At 51.4% G+C, this 20,440-nt stretch overlaps 1 protein-coding gene across 9 annotated transcripts in view; it reads right to left on the bottom strand.

Moving 5' to 3' along the window:
* Positions 1–20,440, bottom strand: part of NCOR2 (nuclear receptor corepressor 2) — a 258,314-nt gene that overhangs the window by 130,968 nt on the left and 106,906 nt on the right. For all 9 annotated transcript variants that reach the window (XM_076352524.1, XM_076352529.1, XM_076352530.1 and 6 more), the window contains exon 5: positions 2,245–2,424. In XM_076352524.1, the coding sequence (XP_076208639.1) occupies positions 2,245–2,424 (180 nt within the window). The remainder of the gene's footprint in view (positions 1–2,244; positions 2,425–20,440) is intronic.

The following is a 20,440-nucleotide window of genomic DNA, read 5'->3' as shown; positions in this document are numbered from 1 at the left end:
TTGCAAAGCCCAGGCAGAGCCTTCCTTGCCATTTCTGGAACAACCGAAAAAAAGAGAGATGGTAGATTGGGGTTGGTTGGGGTTTTTCTTGCACAGCCTTTCCATACAAATATATTTAATTACCCCGAGAAGGCCTCCCAAAGACAGAGGGGAAAAGCATTAGGGTATTCTGGCTGCGTACAATTTCTCCCCTGCTCTGCTGCCTGTTCCTGCAGGAGCAGTATCTGTTTCAGGCTGATTGCTTTCCCTCGCTCGTCTTTCTCCTGCACTGACAGCTCAGATGCACAGATGGACAAAACGTTCCCAAAGCATCTCAGACAGGACACCCCCATCCCCCCGCCCCCCGAAAATGCTTCCTCCCAGATGTGCTCTGCGGAGGATCGGGCTGGGGAAGGATCCTGCCGGAGAGGAAAAGAGGCCATGTTGGGGGGGCAGGATTTGCTGCCAAATGACTTTGCCACTATGTGCCAAAAAAAAAAAAAAATTAAAAAAAAAAAGAAGAGGAGAGGATGCTTTTACAGCCAACAGCCACTTTCACCTTCTTCCCCACTCAGCAGAGCATTTTTGTGGAGAGGAAGAATTGTTAAATTTGTTCAGAGGGAAGAAATAAAGCAACCAAGCAGCCAACAATAAAAAACCCTATTTCCTTACGGAAGGACAGCTTGATTTTAACGTCAAGGAGCATATGCTGCTCCCGTCAGCTTCAACAGCAGCTCCTCAGCATCTCTGAAAAAAAGTCAGGCAGTGGATCGGCAGTTGTCAGTCCTCCTGGCTGCCATGAGCGGGACCTTCACCACTGCGCTGGGCACGCATCCCGTTCTGGAAGCCCCTCTCCAGAGTGGGAAATGACCATGTTTTGCATCTCCTTCCTCAAATGCGAGTTAAAAACATGGACCGGCAGCCAGACTGCCAGCTGGGAGAGGACACCAACATTTTGTCTGAGCTTCCTAAGGAGGGAGAGGGGAAGGGCTGGCTTCACCCAGCTCCCACCAAACCCAACAAGAGGAATCTCTGTGGTTTCCATTGCTCCAGATCTTCCTTTGGCCCCTGCGAGCCAGCACACAGGGCTGCTTCCTCACACCCCCAGCACAGCTGCTTCTATCCCTTGCTGGCTCCCTCTCCCTAAGCACTCCGATACCTCTGCAGAAAAAAAGCAAAAGCAACACAAAAAAAAAAGGTCCTTCTCATTAATTAAACCATATTGTTTGAAAACAAAACCAAAACATCCTGCTTGGTCTTGCAGGAAAGAAAGGGATAGTATCTGGTATGGGAAAATACAGATCTGATGGGGAGGAAGGTCAACTGCATGCTCGTCCTCGAGAAGCACTGGCCCCGTCCCACAGCTCAAGTAGAGGTTTTGCTCCATTCTCAAATTCCTGCTGCACACCCCTCGGGAGAGGTCGCTCCTCTCGGGCAGTTCAGGATTAGCAGCTGTCAGGGAGTTTAGAAACTGGCCCCAAGCAAAGGGAATAAAACAACAAGTAAGAGAGAGGCAGAGAGAAGTGATTTGCTTTAGGAAGTGAAAGCCTTTAAGTCTGTGTGTTTTTTCACAGACGTCCCCCCAAGGTTTTGTCATATTAATCTCTTAATGGGTTTATGGTAATTGTATACATGGCAACATCAAGCGGGCGATCCTTCTGCTGGGGAGTGCTCTTGTACAGGGTAAAGCACTAACCGAGAAGATCAGTTTCAAATCCCTGGCTCAGGCACAGCCCTGACCGGAGTTGGACCAGACGCTGCTCACGGCTGCAGAGCTGCAAAGCCCTGCAGAAGGGGGCTGGATGCACAGAAGGGCCATTAGGACATCGCAGCAATGTTTTCAACAGTACTATAATAGTGGCAGCAACAGCACTGGGGAGAAGCAATTGCTGGAAAGGAAAAAGAAAAGACCTTGTGCTAGCACTGGGCTGTACGGACAACTCAGGCTGTGTTTCCAGCTCTGCCACTTGCTTGCATGACCATGGGCAAGTCACCAAGGACAGATTTTTCTCCCTTTAAGGTACTCTGACATGCAAAAGAGCCCACAAGCCAGGTTTCCAAAGCTCCCTTGTCTTTCACCTACCAGCTCCAGACTGCTGACACAGCAGCAACCACCCCTATCACGACAGGGAGCACAGACACAGACCATCCTGGTGGCACTGGCACTGCCACTTCCCCTCTGTGGACGTGCATGGGCAAGGACGGGATGTAAGGCAGCACACAGAAGCAAGTACACGTGCTCCCCTCCAGACCACAGCCTCTTACCTGCTTCTTCTTCAGCTTGGAGATCTGCTGTTCCACCATGGTGATCTCGCGGTCCACGCGGTCCATGTTCTGAATGAGCTCCTCCTTTGACAGCCGGGCCGGCAGCAGGTCCAGCTCGGCATCGGGGTGAGCAGGGCTCACAGGTGACACGGGCTCCAGTTTGCCAGGCAGGCCACGATCCTGGGGAGCACAAAACAACCAGGTCAGCTCCTTCCCAAGAGATTTTGGATCCTCCTCTCAACCTCCCATGCCAGCTGCCACAGCTCCCTGGCCCATTCCCAGCCCTGAGACACACACGCCCCTCAAAAAACCTGCTAGACTAAGCAGTACCGGCTGCCAGATCACATCACCGCAGGGCTCCGCAACCTCCAGTATCTCCAGAGAGCACCAGGTTAGCCTCCTGTGGATGTGACAGCAGCTCTTCCTCCTGCCAAAGCCTCGGAGACTCCCACCACCTTCAGTGCTACCCACATTCCTACAGGATCAATAAACGCATCCATATTCAGGAGCTCCCAGCAGCACCATCACTTCACATCTCAGCAGCCAGCTCAAGGCTACATCTTCTCCACAGAAACAAGGTAGTGACGGACGTGTCCTCCTCCAACATAGCCATGGCCATGCTGGAGAGAAGAGCAGCATTAACTACGCCAAACAAGAAGGGGCTATGAGGGCAGCCCCTGGGAGGAGAGAGGACCCCCACCTCCTTTACAGAGGTCCTCCTCCATCTCTTGTTAAATTCTGGAGGGAGCTCTGAGCGTCGGATGTCAAACACATCCATCCAAAAATGGAGAATAGGGGGATAGGCGAGGTCAGCTGAGATAAAAATAGAGCGAACTGATGAAAACCAGCTTTTTAACTTCCAGGTAAAGAAGCTCTCAGCTCAACAAGACCCTTCAAATCAGAGACCGGACAGATCAGCGTAACCTCCATGGCCATCACAGGAAGCAGCTCTAATGACCATGAGCTGGGGGCAGAGGGAAAACACATCAAAACACTCAGCTCCTTCTCCAGCAATGCAATGACTTTGCTGAGCCCAACGAGCTGCTATCCCAGGAGCATTCCGGAACCACGATGCCTCACCTGCACAGCACCCTTCACCTCTCCTGCTCCAAATGAAGGAGCCCATCTCCTGCAAACACAAGTTGCATGCCTGGATGAGGTCAACCCCCACTGATGAACATACCTGGGATGAAGTAGCTGTTTAATAGCTATCAACCACGCAGATGGGGATCATGGCACACCAATAGCCTACCCTGACCCGGGACGCTCCTCTCTGGCAGCTACCCAACACCGTAATTAAAAGTTTGTCTATTCATTTGCTTAGTGAGTGGATGGATTTCTTTTCCTGGAGGGAGCAGGAAGAGGAGCTGTGGCTTGGTTTGTAACTGTAAACCGCTGCTAGGCTGGGCAGCCAGCACGCTGCAGCTGCTGGGGAGGGGAGGGAGGCGAACAACTGAAGAAGGTCACACAACTTTGCTACCTTCGTTACAGCAGCCCTGCGCCCACGGACAAAGCCGACATTGTTCTGCACCAACTGGGGCTGAGCATCCTCCCCTCCGCGCTGACTCAGGGCGACTGGCGAGCAGCCAGGGCTACCCACTGACCCTCTTCCCGGGCTGGTCCTCCTGCAGGGGCAAGGGTGACACGATGGAGCTCAGTGGCACTGAGATGGTGTGGACCCATCTGTGCTCCTCTGACTAGCAAGGCACACGGATGATGGCCCTGGGTTATTCGCTGGCCATCTTGCAGCTCACGTCAAATGTGGCGAGCGCGCAGATGCCACCTTGGCACCGCTCAGCATCTCAATAGCATCTGCTTACGGGGAAGCAGAACCACGCAGGGCAGCCTCCAGCCCGCTGCTGGTGGGGATGAAGCACGGTGAAGTCCCTCCTGGGGAGGCTGCACGTACAGCCTGGCACAGCCGCAGGGGACCTGGCTTCAAAGGCAGTCCCTGCCTGGTAGGACTGTGCTGAGATGAGCTCTGCCCTATTCCCCTCCGTAAGGGATGGGCAACATCATCCACAGCAAAGCTGGAACAAGGGGAGGCAAAAGAGGATGTTTCCCAACAAAGTGGCCATGTCCCAGGACACCAGCATCCTTCACTGGCACCTTCCTCCTCCTCTACCCTGCTAAACCCTGTTCTAGCTGAAGGAGACATCAAGCCAGCCAGGGAGGAACCACTGCTGGGTGCAGCCTGGAGGCATCAATGCCTTTCCCACTGCTGCCATCAAGGGACAGAAAGCAAAGGAGCAATCTGAAACTCCTTGCTCGCTGTCCCATGTGGGGCTCATCCAGCCCTAACAGCACAGAGGCACGGGAAAGCTAAGCTGGTTGTTTCCAGCATCCATTCAGAAGAGAAACTAGAAGAACATCAAAGGTTTCTGGAGAATCCCAAAGAGCAGATCCTGTCTTGTTTTACTTCCCCAGCATTAGACACCAAAATTGGCCAGCCTCCTGCAGCAGGAAGGCTTTGTGTTCTCCACGACTGGGTAGGGTTTTTTTGTTTGTTTGTTTGTTTTGGTGGTTTGGGGTTTTTTCAAGCCAAGAGGAGCAGGACAACCACAAGAAGCAAAAGATAAAGGAGGTATTCATAAAACATCGTTCAGATTAAGGCATGGTAAGGGGAAGTGGCAGTGGCTTGTAGGTGGGTAGGTTTTTCTACAGGAAAGCAAGCTACCTGCCAAAAGTGCAGGAGAGAAAGACTTCTCTCTGTGCACGTGAAACAAAAGATACTATCTCACGTCTGCCAATATGCAAGACAGAGCATCTTTAAACTCCTACTTGGTACAAAACCCTTTGGAAACCTGGGTTCTGATACATTTTTATCTTTTTACCTTGCAGAATCTGAAGTAAAGTAGCAGCAAAGCTGAGTAAGGGGAACAGCTGCAAGTCACAGCACAAAACCCATCATCATCTGGTATTAGGAGATGATTATAGCAATAGAGAGCAGCAATGTCCCTGGACCTCAAATAAGTGGTCACTGTCACTTCACAAGCACCTCTCTAAATAAAGGAAATGACAAGCAGCAAGAGGAAGGAAAAACCAAAACTGAAGGCAAAAAAAAAATCTTGCCCATGCAATGGTGAAGTCCAAAAAGCAGAGCTCGCAGAGTTATGCAAGGCACGAAGACGCCCTTCTTCTAAATCACAAAAATGGGTTGAAAAGAGGTTTGCAAAGACCAAGAGTCCACCCAGAGCCTGGGGTGGAATCTAATGGATAGAGATATTTTAACTAGTGCTCTGTTTCCTAGCACTCTCAAGAAGCTGATCAAAATATATTCCTCCGCTTCAGATAGTAGAAGCCTGTTCCAGGCTCTGAACAAGTGCAGTGTGAAACGTGAAATTCTTCTTATTAACGTGAAGTCACAGACTTTGAAACCAGCATGAGCCGGGAGAGCTGGAATAAATCTGCTGGAGGGAAGAAAACAATTACTGCATTACTCAAGTTGATATTTTCTCAGTAATTATACTGTTTCCATGTGATTTGTTTTTATACACGGCTAACAGCTACTGTAGTTCCTGTTTATCCCTGGCCTTATTATTATGTGATTTGTATGATAACAAGGGTGGGCGAGCAGGGGGCAGAGCCTGCAAAAACCTTCCTGCAGCAAGAGGGGATGCTGGCACTGAAGAAAACAATTATCACCGAGGAGTCTATCAAAGAGCAAGGCCAGGCTTTGGGGGTGGGCTTCTTCCACATGTTTTTATTCCCAACATAGATGATGTTAACGGAGTAAGCCTGCTACATGCTATTAGGCTGTGGCTTAAAAGACATGGAGAAAGAGGGGAAAGGAAAAGGATAAGCCAACTGCCCGTCGATGCCTTGAAGAGCAGGTAAGCCTCCGGGTAAATTTGACGTCCCTGCCTTCAGACACGCTGGCATCTGGGTCCACAAGAGAAACAGTGAGAACCCCAACCCTGGTCCCAGGACATGCTGGAACCTGCACCAGACCATCACCGCCTCCTTATTTTGCATTACCGATCCACCTCGCAATGCTCCCAGGGAGCTCGCAGGAGTTGGTGGGATGGAGAAGGCTAGGTGTCAGCCCAGCGCCTACAGCTGGATGCAGCCCAGCCACTGTGAAGGGTAATTTTTCTCATCTGCTTCCCACCCTCAGGAGCCAGCAGAGCAGTAGCTCTGCTCCATCTGCACCTAACTCTCACTGCAAAATGCATTTTGACTTTTCTGATCCCCTGACCGCACCGGCTGCCTCTTCAAGACTACGCTGGTGGAGCTTCAAAGCCTCCACACCTCCAGTCAGTGCCTGTGTGGCACAAGCACGTACCAAGCAAACAGAGCCGCTTGCTTAGGATGACCCTCAGGATCTCTAGCATGGCATCATGGTGTTTGCCCTATATATCATCTATCATCTTCAGTAAGTCCTGGTCTCTCTCTGCCTTTCTAAACCAGATCATCAGCGATGTTCCCCCAAGCCCAGGACAGAGATTCGGGGATGCTGACGTCACCTCTTCCACAGTCTGTTCATTTTGTAATTATCAGCCAGCAGCAGCATTTTCTGCTGCAGCACCGGCAGGGAGTAAGAGGTGTTATCTCCAATTCCTACCCACTCGCACATCTCACGTCCTCGTGGGCTGGAGAAGATTGCCAAAGCAGGCAGGATGGGCTGGGGCTGCTCAAATTGCGCTCAAATTAATTCCCCCCCTAAAAAAAGCCATGAACAAAGGGTGGGCTTGCGGTAAGACAGGCGGGGTGGCCTGCCTGCGAGGATGCCTCCATCACCCGAGCCTCTCAGGGCAGCACAGAGCCAGCGAACACCACTGAACTCCACCAACTAACAACACTCCCAAAACCCCGTCCACGTGAGGCTGTGCTACACGGCAGAGACAGCAGTTCAGCCTCCCTGTCCAGGAACCCACAGCTGAGCAGCATCGCATACCCCAGCGGACGCAGAGCCCCGGGGCTCTCCCACACACCCCGGGATGAAAACCAAGCAGGAGAGCGAACACCTCACACCTCCATCCATCAAGTTTTAAGGCAAAAACAGGCGTATAAAAGTCTTAATTGGGCCAAATACAGGCCAAAGGAATTTTTTTTTTAATTGGAAAAGTGTCCAACACATTCTGGCATATCAGCAGCCCCAAGATGACAGCACTGACGGGGGGGGGGGGGGCGGGAAGTCAAAGGGGCTGAAAACTAACCTCTCATTTCCCCAGGGAGATGTGCAAGTATGAAGTCAGAGAGCCTGAACAGTGAAAAGTACATCGAGTTATTGCAATTCTTTTGTTCGTGACCATCTGCTGCACTAATGGCTCTTTCAGCAGCCCAACCCTTCAAACAGGATTTTAATTCTTAAATACTGCTGGCTCTCGGCTGGGCTGCGTCCCCGCAGCCTCTCGAAGGGCTGCTGAAGCAGGATGTAGATGTGCATGTTGGTGTATGCAGGGTGACTCCGGGGAGCACCTATGATGCGTTTCACCAGCCAGGAGCACACGGGCGTTCCTGTGCAAGGCTAACCAGTGCGCCCGAGGGGTGCCACGCGTGGGACAAGGCATCACCCACCTCCTTCCTCTGTCCCTACGCTCCATAGCACGTGCAGGTAGGGGGGACGAGCAAAACAGGGATCGCTTTCACTGGATGCAGCCCAGTACGTGCTCTCATGGGAATTCATAAAGCTGGAGACCAAGAAGCTGTCTGAAGACAAAGCTGATTTTTTTACTTAGATTTTTTTTTTTTTAAGTAAATCTGTGACTTTATGAGAAGGCCTACGAAATTCCTTTCCCCTGTAATCCAGCTGAATTCCACGCAGCCAGGGCAGAAAACATCCCAACAATTTCTAAGCTTGCATGAAAGTAGGTCAAAAAACTTCCCCAATGTTTCAACAGCTTGAAGCAATTTAATTGCAAAACCAGTACCAAATGCTAACCCTCCCTCCCCACCCCCACCAGCAGATTTACGAGGGTGGTAAAACCTCGCCAGCGAGTGTTACAGTTAAATGCACTAACCAAAGCCTAGTATCTGGTCTTGCAAAACTTGCTTGTGCTCAAAAAAGCCGTTCCACAGTGTTATCCTTAACAGATGCTGCCTCTGGACCTCAAGATCGCAGGGTATTACAGAATCAGCAGCAAACACTGCTTATGGACTCGGAGGTAGCCTAGAATAACGGGTCAAATCCAGAAAACCTCTCTCAGGCAAACTCCCACGGAAGCCTAAGGCATTATAGCGGCAAATGGATGTTGTGCCTTTCATTACCTTCTTGCGTTTCCCCATTAGTGGATAATAATTGCGTTGAACGCACACGTTCCCTACTGACTTCGCAGGAGTGATGAATTCTCACCTACCCATCTACTCATTTCAAAGAAGAGCTAACTGTTCCACCTCTCATTAAGAATTGCCTAACATTGCCTATTCTGCATCGCTGGATTGCCAGTTGACCCTAAGTTTTTTAAAACATTAACTGTCTGGACTGAAATTTTCCATGCTGAATATTTGCTTCAGGCATTTTTTAGGCTTTTTTTCTTTTCTAAATAGTAAATTTCAGCCAAAACTACTCTGCTGCTTCCAAGAACAAGTTTACAGGAAAATATGCCTTTCTGTGACATTCAGAAAGATTCTGGGAACTTCTTCTTTGAGCATCTTTGGCGCAGTTGATACATCTGGCAAGACTGCTCTGTGCCAGCGATTCGCTTTTTGTTAACTCTGAAAAAGTGTCCAAGTAAAAAACAAAAAAAATAATAAAAATCTCATTTTGGTGCTTGCCTAAGGGAAATTACTTTGAACCGAGCAAGTGAGTGGAGTGGGGTCCTGGGGAGCTCCAGGTCAGGTAACACACTCTGCCCGTGCTCCTGAAAAGGAAAGAGCTGAGCTGGAAGGACCTTACTGGCAACGTGTGGAGCGCTCCGGGCCAACAGCAACAAGTGCCCTAAAAGAGCCACGAATAACTGCAGGAGTCGCAGTTTGACAGCAGGTAGAGCCTGAGACCACCCACCGAGTGATAAGGATGAAGCAGAATAGCCAGCAACCCGCTCGGCACGAGATGGAGGCCATCCTGGGCGCTGAACGGAGGGTCATGTAAAGCAAAGACAGTGTCCTGACGCTTTCAGCAAGTAATGGGGAGGACAAATTAAGGTTGTCAGGGAAGCCTGCAGAACAGCAAGCTCTTCTACTCCTCCGTTTGCAACTTTAGTGTTCTTTTAATAATGTGTCCGCCCAGCAGCCACCCAGCGCATCATTTCACCTGTGCTGACATTGCACCCAACGATGTGCTGCCGAGAACATCATTGCCCCTGTAACATACCACCTCAGCCCCAAATCCCCATCTCCCCTTCGCAAACCCAAACCCCTCTGTTGAAACAAGCAGGGCTTCTGCTAACCTGGAAGACAAGCAGGCACAGGAGCCCCTTACAGCCTCCCCTCTGCCAGCCCTTGCAGAGCCCAGGCACAGGATGACGGTGGCAGTGCCTGCCAGGCAGGTCCTGCCCGCAGCCGCCTCCCGCGCCGCGGCAGGGACCCAGCTTACCCTACAGCCGAAGCCAGGAGGAAAGCATCAGTGCCTCGGTTTGAGGAGCAAAACCATTTCTTCGGGGAAAAGCGCTGGCTTACAGCGATGGAAAACCACCACGAAATTACAGTGCTGGGGAGGCAAAGGTTGCATGAAAAAGACACCAGGCACATAACCCATCAGCTTAAGAGGACGTCAAAATCCTGCACCAGATATTCAAAACCGCAACCTGAGTGACTAAGACATCCCTCGGGTTGACGGAGGCCAACAGGAGGGGGCTGCCCCGAGCTCACCGAAATGCTCGGGAGGCATGCAAACAAAACACGAGGGAGGCGAGCGCTTGTTTGATGTCTCTTAAAAAGGAGCAAACTGTGAAAAATGCCTCCAATTACATTAAGCGTAAAGGCAGGGAGGCAAATTTTTAATTGCCCAATTTGGCGCTCAGTCAGGGCGGCGGGGTTAGCACCTCCTGGCTTCCCAGAACCAGATTTTAAAGATAACGGGGGAACTCATCGCAGAGCCGGCCACCGCTCCTCCCAGCAAAGCAGCAGGTCGCTGGGGCTCAAACCACCCTCGCCTTCTCTGGAACTGGCCAACTTCAGGCAGCTTTCACAGGAACCTCTGAATAATTGCCACGGTCTTCCACGGAAACGCGGCATGTGGTGACATGTTTCCCCACATGACTGCCACTTTTCTCCCAGTGCCTGCTGCTTGGGGAGTTTCTTTAGGTAGGAAGGTCCCCTGCCTGGGGGGTGGAGGCAGTCGGTGCACAGCCCCCAAACCTTCTCCAGCAGCCCGGGAAGCACCCCATCACCCAGCCCAACAAACCTCAGGGGAACGTAACACTTACTCCATGCCTTTGAAAGTTTTAGCCTCCCACCATTTTTTTTTTTTTTTTTTTTAAATTTTTATTTTTTGCAACACCACCCATCCTTTTTTAACTGCCACATGCAGTAAAGCAAGGTCCGAGTCTTTTCAGCACACCAACCGGGCAGGGACGTAGCGTTAAGGTCCACGTTAATCCCAGCAGGCGTGTTCCCTCTGATTTGAGGATGCTAGAATAGTCCCTGCCAAATCCCAGCTGGTCCTCAAGAAGGTAGAAAGCCCTCAAGCCCTAGATGCCACGCTAAAAGCATGCTGGAGTTTGCCTTTTGTAAAAAGGGCCTCTGCAGAAAAAAATTCCCTACTTTTATACTAGTACAATACTCAAGTGACCAGCACAAATGCCATTGCACAAGTGACAGTGCCTGCATCAGCACGCATTAGTCCCGCAGAGGTGGGAGCCAGGCAACTGCATCCACTTGCATCTGCCCTCCACTAAGCATCGCGTTAAAAAAACAAAACAAACAAACCCAATTTCACCCCTACTGGCGTAGCTACACCGGCCAAAAACCAGGCAGGCAACAAGTCAGCATGATTAAAGATACTGCAGCATCCTGTGTTGCAAACACGGGGCCAGATCCTGAGCCAGGCTCAGCACCACCCACACCCACTGCTGTCCACGGGCGCTGGGACACGTAAGCCCCTGCTCAGGATGGCCGGGAAGAGCAGCGCATTGCTCCTCAGCTTGGATGTGCCCTGCAAACCTCCTCCTCTGCTTGCAGGAGCCTTAGAAGGCTGCTAGAAAGGGTGCTCCCAGGTTGGTGCCTGCTCAGCCAGCGAAGGGCAGCAGGAGCCCCCTGCCCGGCCAAGCCCCCCTTGGCCAGGGAGCAGGTCCTGCCCTGCACCCCAGGAAGCTCCAGCTCATTCACTGGGTGACACCAGGTGCATCCTCCAGCACATGGACAAACATGGGGGAGACAAAATCCACCACAGCAGCTTCTAAAAAACCTCACTTATTTAAAAATAAAAAATTGAGGGGAAATGAAAAGACAAAAGCCCTTCTCAGCCTGGTGTTATCAAGCAGAGGAAATGAGACTTCTAAAGCTCCCATTCAGAGAGGAGTGGGGGGAGAGAAATCCCACTCCAGACGCACTTGAGCGAACAGCTTTTGAAATGGAAATGTCGCTCTTCAGAAACATTTAAATTTCCTCCTATTGCCAGGGAGGAGGAAGGAGGCAGAGGAGCGAGCAGGGACTCCTCAGCCACGCAAATCCAAACGGGGGTCCATTCAGGGCAGCACCCGGGCGGCCCTGTCGAGAAGGGATTTGTCAGGGAGGTAATCAGGACCGGCACACGGTATTAATATCGGGAAGTCGGCTTGAAGGGGCATCAGATTGAGAAGGGAGGAAAAGGAATGAATGAAGACAGCTCTATTTAACCACCGCCGCAAGTAAGACATACCTAAAGGCTGCTCGCACTCCCTCCCTCTGTTCTCCCTGCACAACCATCACCCAAATTATTTTCCCCCAAATCCTGGAAGTTGAGCTGCCTACTGAGAAGGAGCTTGACTGATGGAGAAAGGAAATGCAAGCAAGGCCTAAGATGGTTTGAGCGGAGGCTGAGGTGCATTGTGGGACCAGCCCAAACCTCCTCTTACATGCAAGAGCCATTGCACCAAGCCAGGATCACCAGCAACTCCCCTGGGGACTCCCAGCACATTGGGCATGGGCTGACGGGTCCCAGCACCGAACTCCTGCTCACTCCCAGGAGCTCCTCTTCCAACTGTGTCAGCCCGAAAAACAGAAGTTCCTGCTCCTACAGCCATCCACAGAGCTCTCCTCACCAACTGCATGCCACCACTTCATTGCTCTAATGTCTTTAGGGTCACTTAATGTACAGGCTCATTCTAGCTGTGCTCTCAGGTATATAAAGCGGGACATCAAATACCTCTCATCTGTAAAAACCAGAAATTCTAAGACTGCAAGAAAACCGGACTTAATGGCAATACTCCAAAGACTTCCCCTGCCCCCAAAATCTAGTAAGATCCCAAAAGTTCAATTTTTATCAGTAAAGTCTCTATCAGAACATTTCAGTACACACGCACGCATATCTTGAGACTCAAACACGCACATGAGATCTGAACTGAGTGGCCTGGAAGCAGATAGGGGTCACTGCTAAATCTGACCTGTGAACTTCACTGGCTGAGAGAAAAAAAAACCAGGAAACTTCATCAGGAATCCAAGCCGATCCGACTTCCATTTCGAGGTGACTGCACTGGAAAACTTGTTTAAGCGTGAAACAAGGCTCACAGCTGCTTAGATGCTTTTGAAAAAATTTTAACCAATGTAAAGAACAGGCTCGTGAGGGGAAAAAAGCCCTTCCCTTGAAACAGCTTGTTTTGGCTTTTAATGAAGCTTTTAGTGGCCTCATCTGTCCCCCACATACCGCTGAAGCCTGTTTAACTCCCCCTTCATTTTGGCATCTCCCCTTTAAGCAGGTGCTGGCCCTGCAATGCCTCCACCTGCCCCTCCACTGCCCGAGGCATCCACCGGCAGCTCGGCAGCCCCCCCGGACATACAAAACACATGCACCAGCCACGACCCCAAGCACCCCACAAGCAGCGGTGCTACGACAACACCCTGGGACACACGCAGGGATATGGGGCATGGCCCCGGCTGCTTGCAGGCATCTCTGTGCGTTGGAAGAGGCGGGTGTAGCACCAACCAAGACATGCCGCCGCGCTCAGGATACGTGCTGACAGGGAGCACGGGTGGTACAAAGCAACCATCAGCTGCACCATCAATCAGAGCCAGCCGCCGGCTGCGTTCAATGGTTTATTGTTCTAATAATTGTGCAGACACGTGGAAGGGGGTGCCTCGACATTCGCCGCTTGTTTGAGTAGCCATTTCCTTCGCTGCTCCGCCTGCTTTTCCATCAGGAGGCCGCATCCTGAGCCCCAGGGGCGGCAGACAGGGGGGGCAGCAGTGCTGGCCATCCCCACCGCCATCCCCACAGCCGGTGGGGCAGGAAGGTGGGAGGAAATAACGTCCCCCGGCAGCAGGAAACGCAGGCGGGAGCTGGTCCAGACGTGAGCCATCAGCCCAGCCCTCCACCTCGACAAGCCCAGAAAAACATGCAAAACAAACCTTTCATGAGAGTTTTGGATTTATTTTGAGAATTTTTTTGCCATAATATTTTTACCCCCCAATTCAGCAGGTAGAGATGGTCTCAGGGTGTAGGGACCATCACGGCGTCTCAAGTGTGACACTCCTCAAGCATCACTCAGCTCCGCGATCAGAGCAAAACTGACCAAGGAAAGACCAAATACCAACAAGAGCGCCGGATAAAGCAGCTCCAGAAGGCTCAGGGCAGAAGCACCGTTTCTAACTGTGAATGGCTTTGGGAGTTGCTCAAACTGCAAACCTCTGCCCAGGCTGTTCCTGCATAAAAGCATGAAGCACCCCTGCCTCTCCAGGCCAGGATGTTACAGGAAAAAAACCCCAAACATCTCAGCTCCCATAGCAAGAATAAGCCCACAGTGTATTTGCTATTATCTGTTAGCAAAGCAGCAGCTTCCCACCAAGGCTGGAATTTCCATCTTGGTTTGGCAGGCACAGGGCTGTGAAATGATTACTGTGTTTACTTTTCCTTTGCTAACTATAAAATCCCATTCCACTGCCCTGCCAAGAATGACTGAAGCTAATAAAATTCAGGCATTTGGAAGAAAGCAATAATAAACCTCCCTTTTGGGGCCTTTATGATGAAATTTCCCCACTCCAATCAGCGATTATGCTGTATTCATGAACACTAGTGATGTCTCCAAGTGCACCCGGATTGACTCAAATCAATATTTAGCTTTGCTCGAGACTCTAAGCCTTTCTCTGTGAGGCTGCTGAAGGCAGGATGACTGAACTGCACAGCTAGAAGAAGCCTTTGAAAAAATAGCTTACAAGTATATGAGGCAGCATATATATGTGTGTGTGTGCACACACATATACGTAAAAAATGTAGGCTTTTCAATTACTTAAAAACCTGCGAAAAAGTATATACACATGAAACATTCATGGATGCATGAATTTACAAATCCCCCTCCAAATATATTTTAATATCATTATTAAATATAATGCACACTATATATTTATATACACATACCTGCCTATTCTTTAGTAGCTTTTAGTGTTTGAAAGACTGTAACATTCCTGTGTTTACATCTGCCACTCTGCCTGCTGCCGAGGTAGAAACACATTAGCTGCTGGGGGCAATCTGCTCTGTGTCATACCTGTGATGGCTGGCACGAGATAAAATAACGCAGACCTGAAAAACAGCCTGAAATAAAAGCCTGTGCTTGGTTTGGTCACGTAACCACGTGGGACGGCTTGATTTGCACTAGGCAATGGCTCTTTCCTAAGCAGCCATGGGAACAACGGCATCCAACACGGAGATCAGAAGGCAGAAACGATCACTGCTGCTCCTCAGGGAACAGCGCAGGGAGGAGAGAAATCAGCCATGTCCCTTGTCAGGGCAGCAATCAGAGCAGGTTGTTCAAAGGCAAGCCTAGGAAGCATTATCGTGCAGGCAGAGGAGGTGATAAAGTGCCAAAGCAGTGGAGAAACCCGCTGCCAGCGTGCGCTGGAGTGGGGTGCTGCGGGCTCCGCAGCCCCGTGGGGAGCCCCTCGGGATGTGGCGGAGGCACCACACACTGGGCAGCCCCACATCTGCTGCCCACCTCCTCCTCTGCTGCTTGGCACTGCCAGAGGACAGTGCTCCACTCCTCCCCTGCATCCCACAGGAAAAGGTACTGGGTGCAGGAAAAGGTACCGGCTGCGGAATTAAAGGGGTTGCCAGTCCTTGGCTGGGATGAAGGTGAGCAGAAGCTGGGCTGAGCACTGGCACACGCAGAAGACGCTCGGTCAGAGCGCTAAGATGACCAAAGAGTAACTAGATCTAGGTCAGGACTGCAAGGAGGTGGTTCAGGTCATTTCATCCCACGCTGCTTCTCCCCCACTAATTTCCGCTTTCAATTCACCAAACCAGGGGTAGGACAGAGCACATCGCTCCCGCCCTGAGCCAGCTCTGCCACTGGGTAAAAGCCCATTTTTAAGGGCAGAGAGAGCAGGCTCCACCGCGCTCTTGCTCCTTATCCTCCTGGAGAAAGGTGCCAAGAATTAGAATTACATTTTTCGAGAGCAGCAGAACAAGCCAAGGGCCTGTCAGCTTGTCCTAAAACAACCCCTCTCTGCTCGCTGAGCACGCAGCCAGCATTCCTGACGCACACCAAGTGTCCATCGCCCCTCGGCCCCCCCCATGCAGCGCGAAGTTGCAGAGCATTTCGTGGTGGAGCAAGCCAGAAAACCCTCTGAATGTTCTCTGCCTAAAACACAGCCAAAGAGTTTTTATGTTTAAAAAGCAGGTTTGGGTCCAAAAAGAAAGGAGGTTTTCCGTGAGCGATTATAACTAGGCCCTTTGGCACTCAACAGCTCTTCTCTTGTTATCGATGCTGAGAGTGTTAAGAGATGAGGCTCCACGAAGCATAGACGTGAAGTCACGGAGTTTTAGCAAGGGCTGTTGCCATGTTCAATATGTTATTACAGCTCCATCACCACAGGCACAAAGAGCAGCAACTCGTCTCTGCCAAATCCATGTCTGAAATCACTCCCCCACTCCATCCCCTCTAGCAGCAGCAGGCAAACACCATCGATTGCTGTTGCATCTCCTCCACGGCTTTCCACCCAGTGCTGGGAAGGAAGGATTTAGCATGAAATACCTCTCCTCCTCAAAACGCAGCACACAAAATTAATCTGATCGGTGTCACAACTCACTGGCTTCATTGTGTGAGTCAGAACTGTGGATGGGCTGCATTTCATAATGATAGAAAAGCACAGCACCAAAAACGTGCTCGGTGCTGTATGTTCACGGAGAAGACGCCCAAGCTGCTCCCACCTAATCCCTCGCCCTCCCCAGGAAGACCCTTGGCGAGGAGGGGCATACAGGGACGCTGAACAAGGAGGGAGGCCAAGTTCATCTGCGAGAAGACATACCTGCTTGCAAATCGGTAACAACCTCCTGCTGCTTTGTCACCTGCACTAACCAGCCAGATCACATGGAAGCAGGGAGAATCACGTATCCCATCCTGGAGGGCGCTTGGATCCGGTGGGAGCTGGAGCAGTGCTTTGTGCCCAACAGCACCCACACCCCCTCCCAGAAGATGAGGAGAAGAGAAGAAACCCAGATCAGGCTGAAACTGCAGGGAGAGAAGAAAATAGCCAGGACCTCACTCTTGGTACCAGGACTGAATTCTTCCTTGGAAATTTATTCCAGGTGGGAGTTTCTTTTTACCATGAATGTGCAAAAATGGATTAACCGCAGGCGGACAGTAGCTGGCATAGCCCTCCTCACCCTGCACCATCCCTGTGCTTTGGAGCAATGCACAGGAGACCAGTGCCAGTTTCTGCCACACCAACCCCATTTCCTAAGTCCCACCCGAGGACTGACAAAGTTAAGCAGCAAACTAGCTTTGCTCCCCTGTACTTCCAGGACATAACAGGGCACATAAGAATCCTTGCTATTAAAGAGAAAGCAGATACACATAGCATGTACAAACACTTCAAAGATGGAGAAGAAAAAATCTCCAAGCAGCACACCCAGCTCACAACGCTGCCCTGTTGCAAGCAGAAAAAAAAAAGGCAGTATTTCTTCCAGTTACAGGGGTGAGGCACAAAAAGTCAAGGGACTTTCTTTCCCTCAAACAGATCAGGTGAGATGTCGCACTGAGCAAGCCTTGTAATATTGACTGAATGGAACAGAAAAGTCCAATTATGTAAATGATGAAGCAGGCTCCCGAGAAGCAGCCAGCCTTATCACACCGCCCTTCTCCACCGCTACGGCTTGAAAGGCAATTTAAAAGGTTGTTTTGGATGTCGATCACCACAAACGAGCTGAAGAAGTGCAAAACAACAACCTGCGCTTGAGGCACCATCAGTTCGCCCGTCGGTTTTCCAGCCTTGTTGAGCCTCAGCCCCGCTTTCCGTGGCTCGGGGACCGCCGCGGGCTGGAGCAGCTGGGGCAGGGGAGAGCTGGGCTGCAGGCGGCTCAGGGAAGGTCAAGCTCAGTTTTTACATCCTGCCTCCAGAGCATTTCCACAGCCCACGAGGGCTTTCCCTACCGTGCCCGAGTCTCTCAGGCCACAGTTCAGTTCTTCAGCCATAGGAACTTCAGCTGAAAAATGGAATAAAATCAGTTGTCTTGTCAATCTCGGTGCTCCTTCCCTTTACTCCCCACCCCAGGGCTGGCTGGAGGAGCCGAACATCTTGGAAGGACTACGCAACACCTAACAGCATCTGATTTTTCGAATGAAACCAGCACGAGGCCGTGCACGGGACGGAGCACCCCATTCCAGATACAACACTCCTCCAGCTGTTTGTTCCCTTGGCTTCCCATCCCGAGCTGGTGCACGGCACGGGCTGCTGACAAGCCCTCGCAGCCATCCTGCCACAGCCACTTCACAGCGGGCGATGCAACGAACACCCGGGCATGCCACGAGAGCCAGACTGCTTGCACAAGGCAGACCCACGCTCCCGAATGTGTGTGTTCACGCGCAGGTGAGTGGGGGTCAACACACTCACACGCATCCTCCTGCGATTTGGAAACGATCTTCGGAGAAGGGAGGAAAGCAAGGGAAAGGAGAAATCCAGCCAGAAGTGTTTGCGCTGTGACAACGTGAACAATGCAAATATTTCAGCTTTTAAATATGTTTGGAATGACAGAGAATGCCAACATCTCCCTCATCTTCCCAGAAATAGCTTTGAATCATTGCTGCCCTAACGCAAAGCTTCCCCCCCCCTCCCCCACCCCAACGAATCATTTTAGCAATCAGATTTTTATCAAGCACAAATCAACAGCATGAGCAACCGCATGGCAGATGGGTGGATGTTGAACACGTCACAGGAGGATCCTCCTACAGCTGCTGAACTCAATAACACCACGCTACTCGCTCCTGATGGGCGCCCAACTGCACCACCAGCCTTGGGACAACGGGGAAAGCCCAGCCTGCCTGCCGGACAAGAAGGCTGCAAGGAGAGTTAATAAGAAATGTCATTCTCCGCAGGGGAAGGAGGACAAAAGCAGGAGAGACACAGGTATGTTTGTACCCACTAAAATGGTTGCATTTCACTGCTCAGACCTAAGGTTAGAGCCATTTCCATAGAAGTCCGCTCCTCCAAGAAGCAGCTGGGAAGCCATGCAGCATGTGCAGGCTTCACATTGTGCACCCTGCAGTCCTTAGGGCGAGAATTTTTCTTCTCGGGGCAAGTCATTTGAGGCATTTCACCTTTCACAGGGTGAGAATTATTCTTCTTCTCGTGGCAAGTCATCTGAGGCATTTCACCTTTCACAGGGCTGATCAAGCCACGCACTGGCACAGAGCTCTGCATCTCACTTGGGTTTCAGATAACCCGGAACGAGTGGCAGGGTGCTGGCAGCATCGGCGTGTCCCTTCTCCATCAGTGCCACCCCCGCTCCGCAGGATCCTTCTGCCTGGGTGTCCCATGGGGCTCCCTGGCAGCCACCCCCTCCCCACCAGACGTGGGCACAGCCACAGCTGGACAAGGAAATGGCTCCCTCTCCTGCAGCAGAGGTGCACGGTCAAGGAGGACAGCCCTGTGCTGTCGCTGGGTCCCTGCTTGCAGGCGTTCATCAAGAGCCCAAGGAATGAGCCCAGAGCTCTTTTTCCCAAGTGAAAAACAACCTCCGGCAGGGAAGGGAGAGCCCAGCGTGATCCATGCCGCAGACTCAGAGGCTACGGGAGGACACGCGCCCAGGGACGGCCAGCACTCACAGCTTCGTTTCGCTCTCCAGCCCCTCTGCGCTATTGTTCCGCGGCAATAAATCACGGGGAGGCGCTGGAATTCAGGGCTGGTTTCTACAAGAGGGAGCTCGGGGTGCGGGAACCGAGATGCCGCCTCACTTTTCCTTGCTAATTCCCTCAGCGGCTGCCGTGCTCAGCACCTTTCTGAGCGCTCCACTCCTACGCATCCCGTCAGAGCGCCGCAGCTCTCCCAGTTCAAAGCACTGCTGCATTTCCACCCCCTCCGCTCCCTTCCCCCAGCACTGGATTACTCAATTAGAGATTATGCTTTTGCCAGTTACCTCCAAGCCAACTGGGGCCTCTGCCAAGGTCAACACAAGTTCCAGCCAGTTTCATTAATAACTGCAAGACCAACCCACTGGAAACTCTGAGAGGTTAATCCCAGCAACAGATCAATGTTCCCATAACAAAGCCACGGAGCAGAAGGCACTGGTGATTTACCAGCCAGCCCGCCCAGCTATCCGTGCTGGGAGCTGCGGCGCTGCCCCTCCAAGCATCCCTCCCCATGCTGGGGCAAACCCTGCTGCGGGAGTCCCCAGCCTCCCGCTCCTCTCCCTCCGCACATTCGTCAAGGGATGGAGCAGCTACCAGGGAACAGCACTGCCAAGGCACCGTCCAGCACGGTGAGGAGGAAGCAGGGCTCCCGAAAGGCCTGTCGGTTGTCCTCGGTGCTCTGCCAGCCTGCGGCCGGGGCAGGGGTTAGCAGGCTAGCCAAGAGCCTTTCCATCCCCAGCCTGTTTTCCAGGAGTTTATTGTAAATTGGGCTCTGGAACGGGCAGCCAGTGTGAAATTTGGCATGTATGCTGCTGGCTTCAATGCATCATTAAAAAGGCATTTTAAATGTGTTAATTCCTCCTTTTTCAATTAATTGCTTTTAAAGCTACATTAACATGCATCAAATCAAAATACCCTTTGCCCTAATTTCTGCTTTGCCATACATATTTCCTGGCCTTGGTGCTGTCTCTTCCAAGACTCCCCCCTTCCCTTTTCTTATTCCATTTTTCAGTCTGTAGCACAACATAAACACTCATGCAGAAAAGGAAGAAATTAAA

The sequence above is a fragment of the Aptenodytes patagonicus genome, chromosome 15 (genome assembly GCF_965638725.1).
Source record: "Aptenodytes patagonicus chromosome 15, bAptPat1.pri.cur, whole genome shotgun sequence".
In the NCBI taxonomy this organism is placed as follows: Eukaryota; Metazoa; Chordata; class Aves; order Sphenisciformes; family Spheniscidae; genus Aptenodytes; species Aptenodytes patagonicus.
Note: the sequence above shows the minus strand (reverse complement) of the source record. Positions and strands in the feature narration are given on the sequence as shown.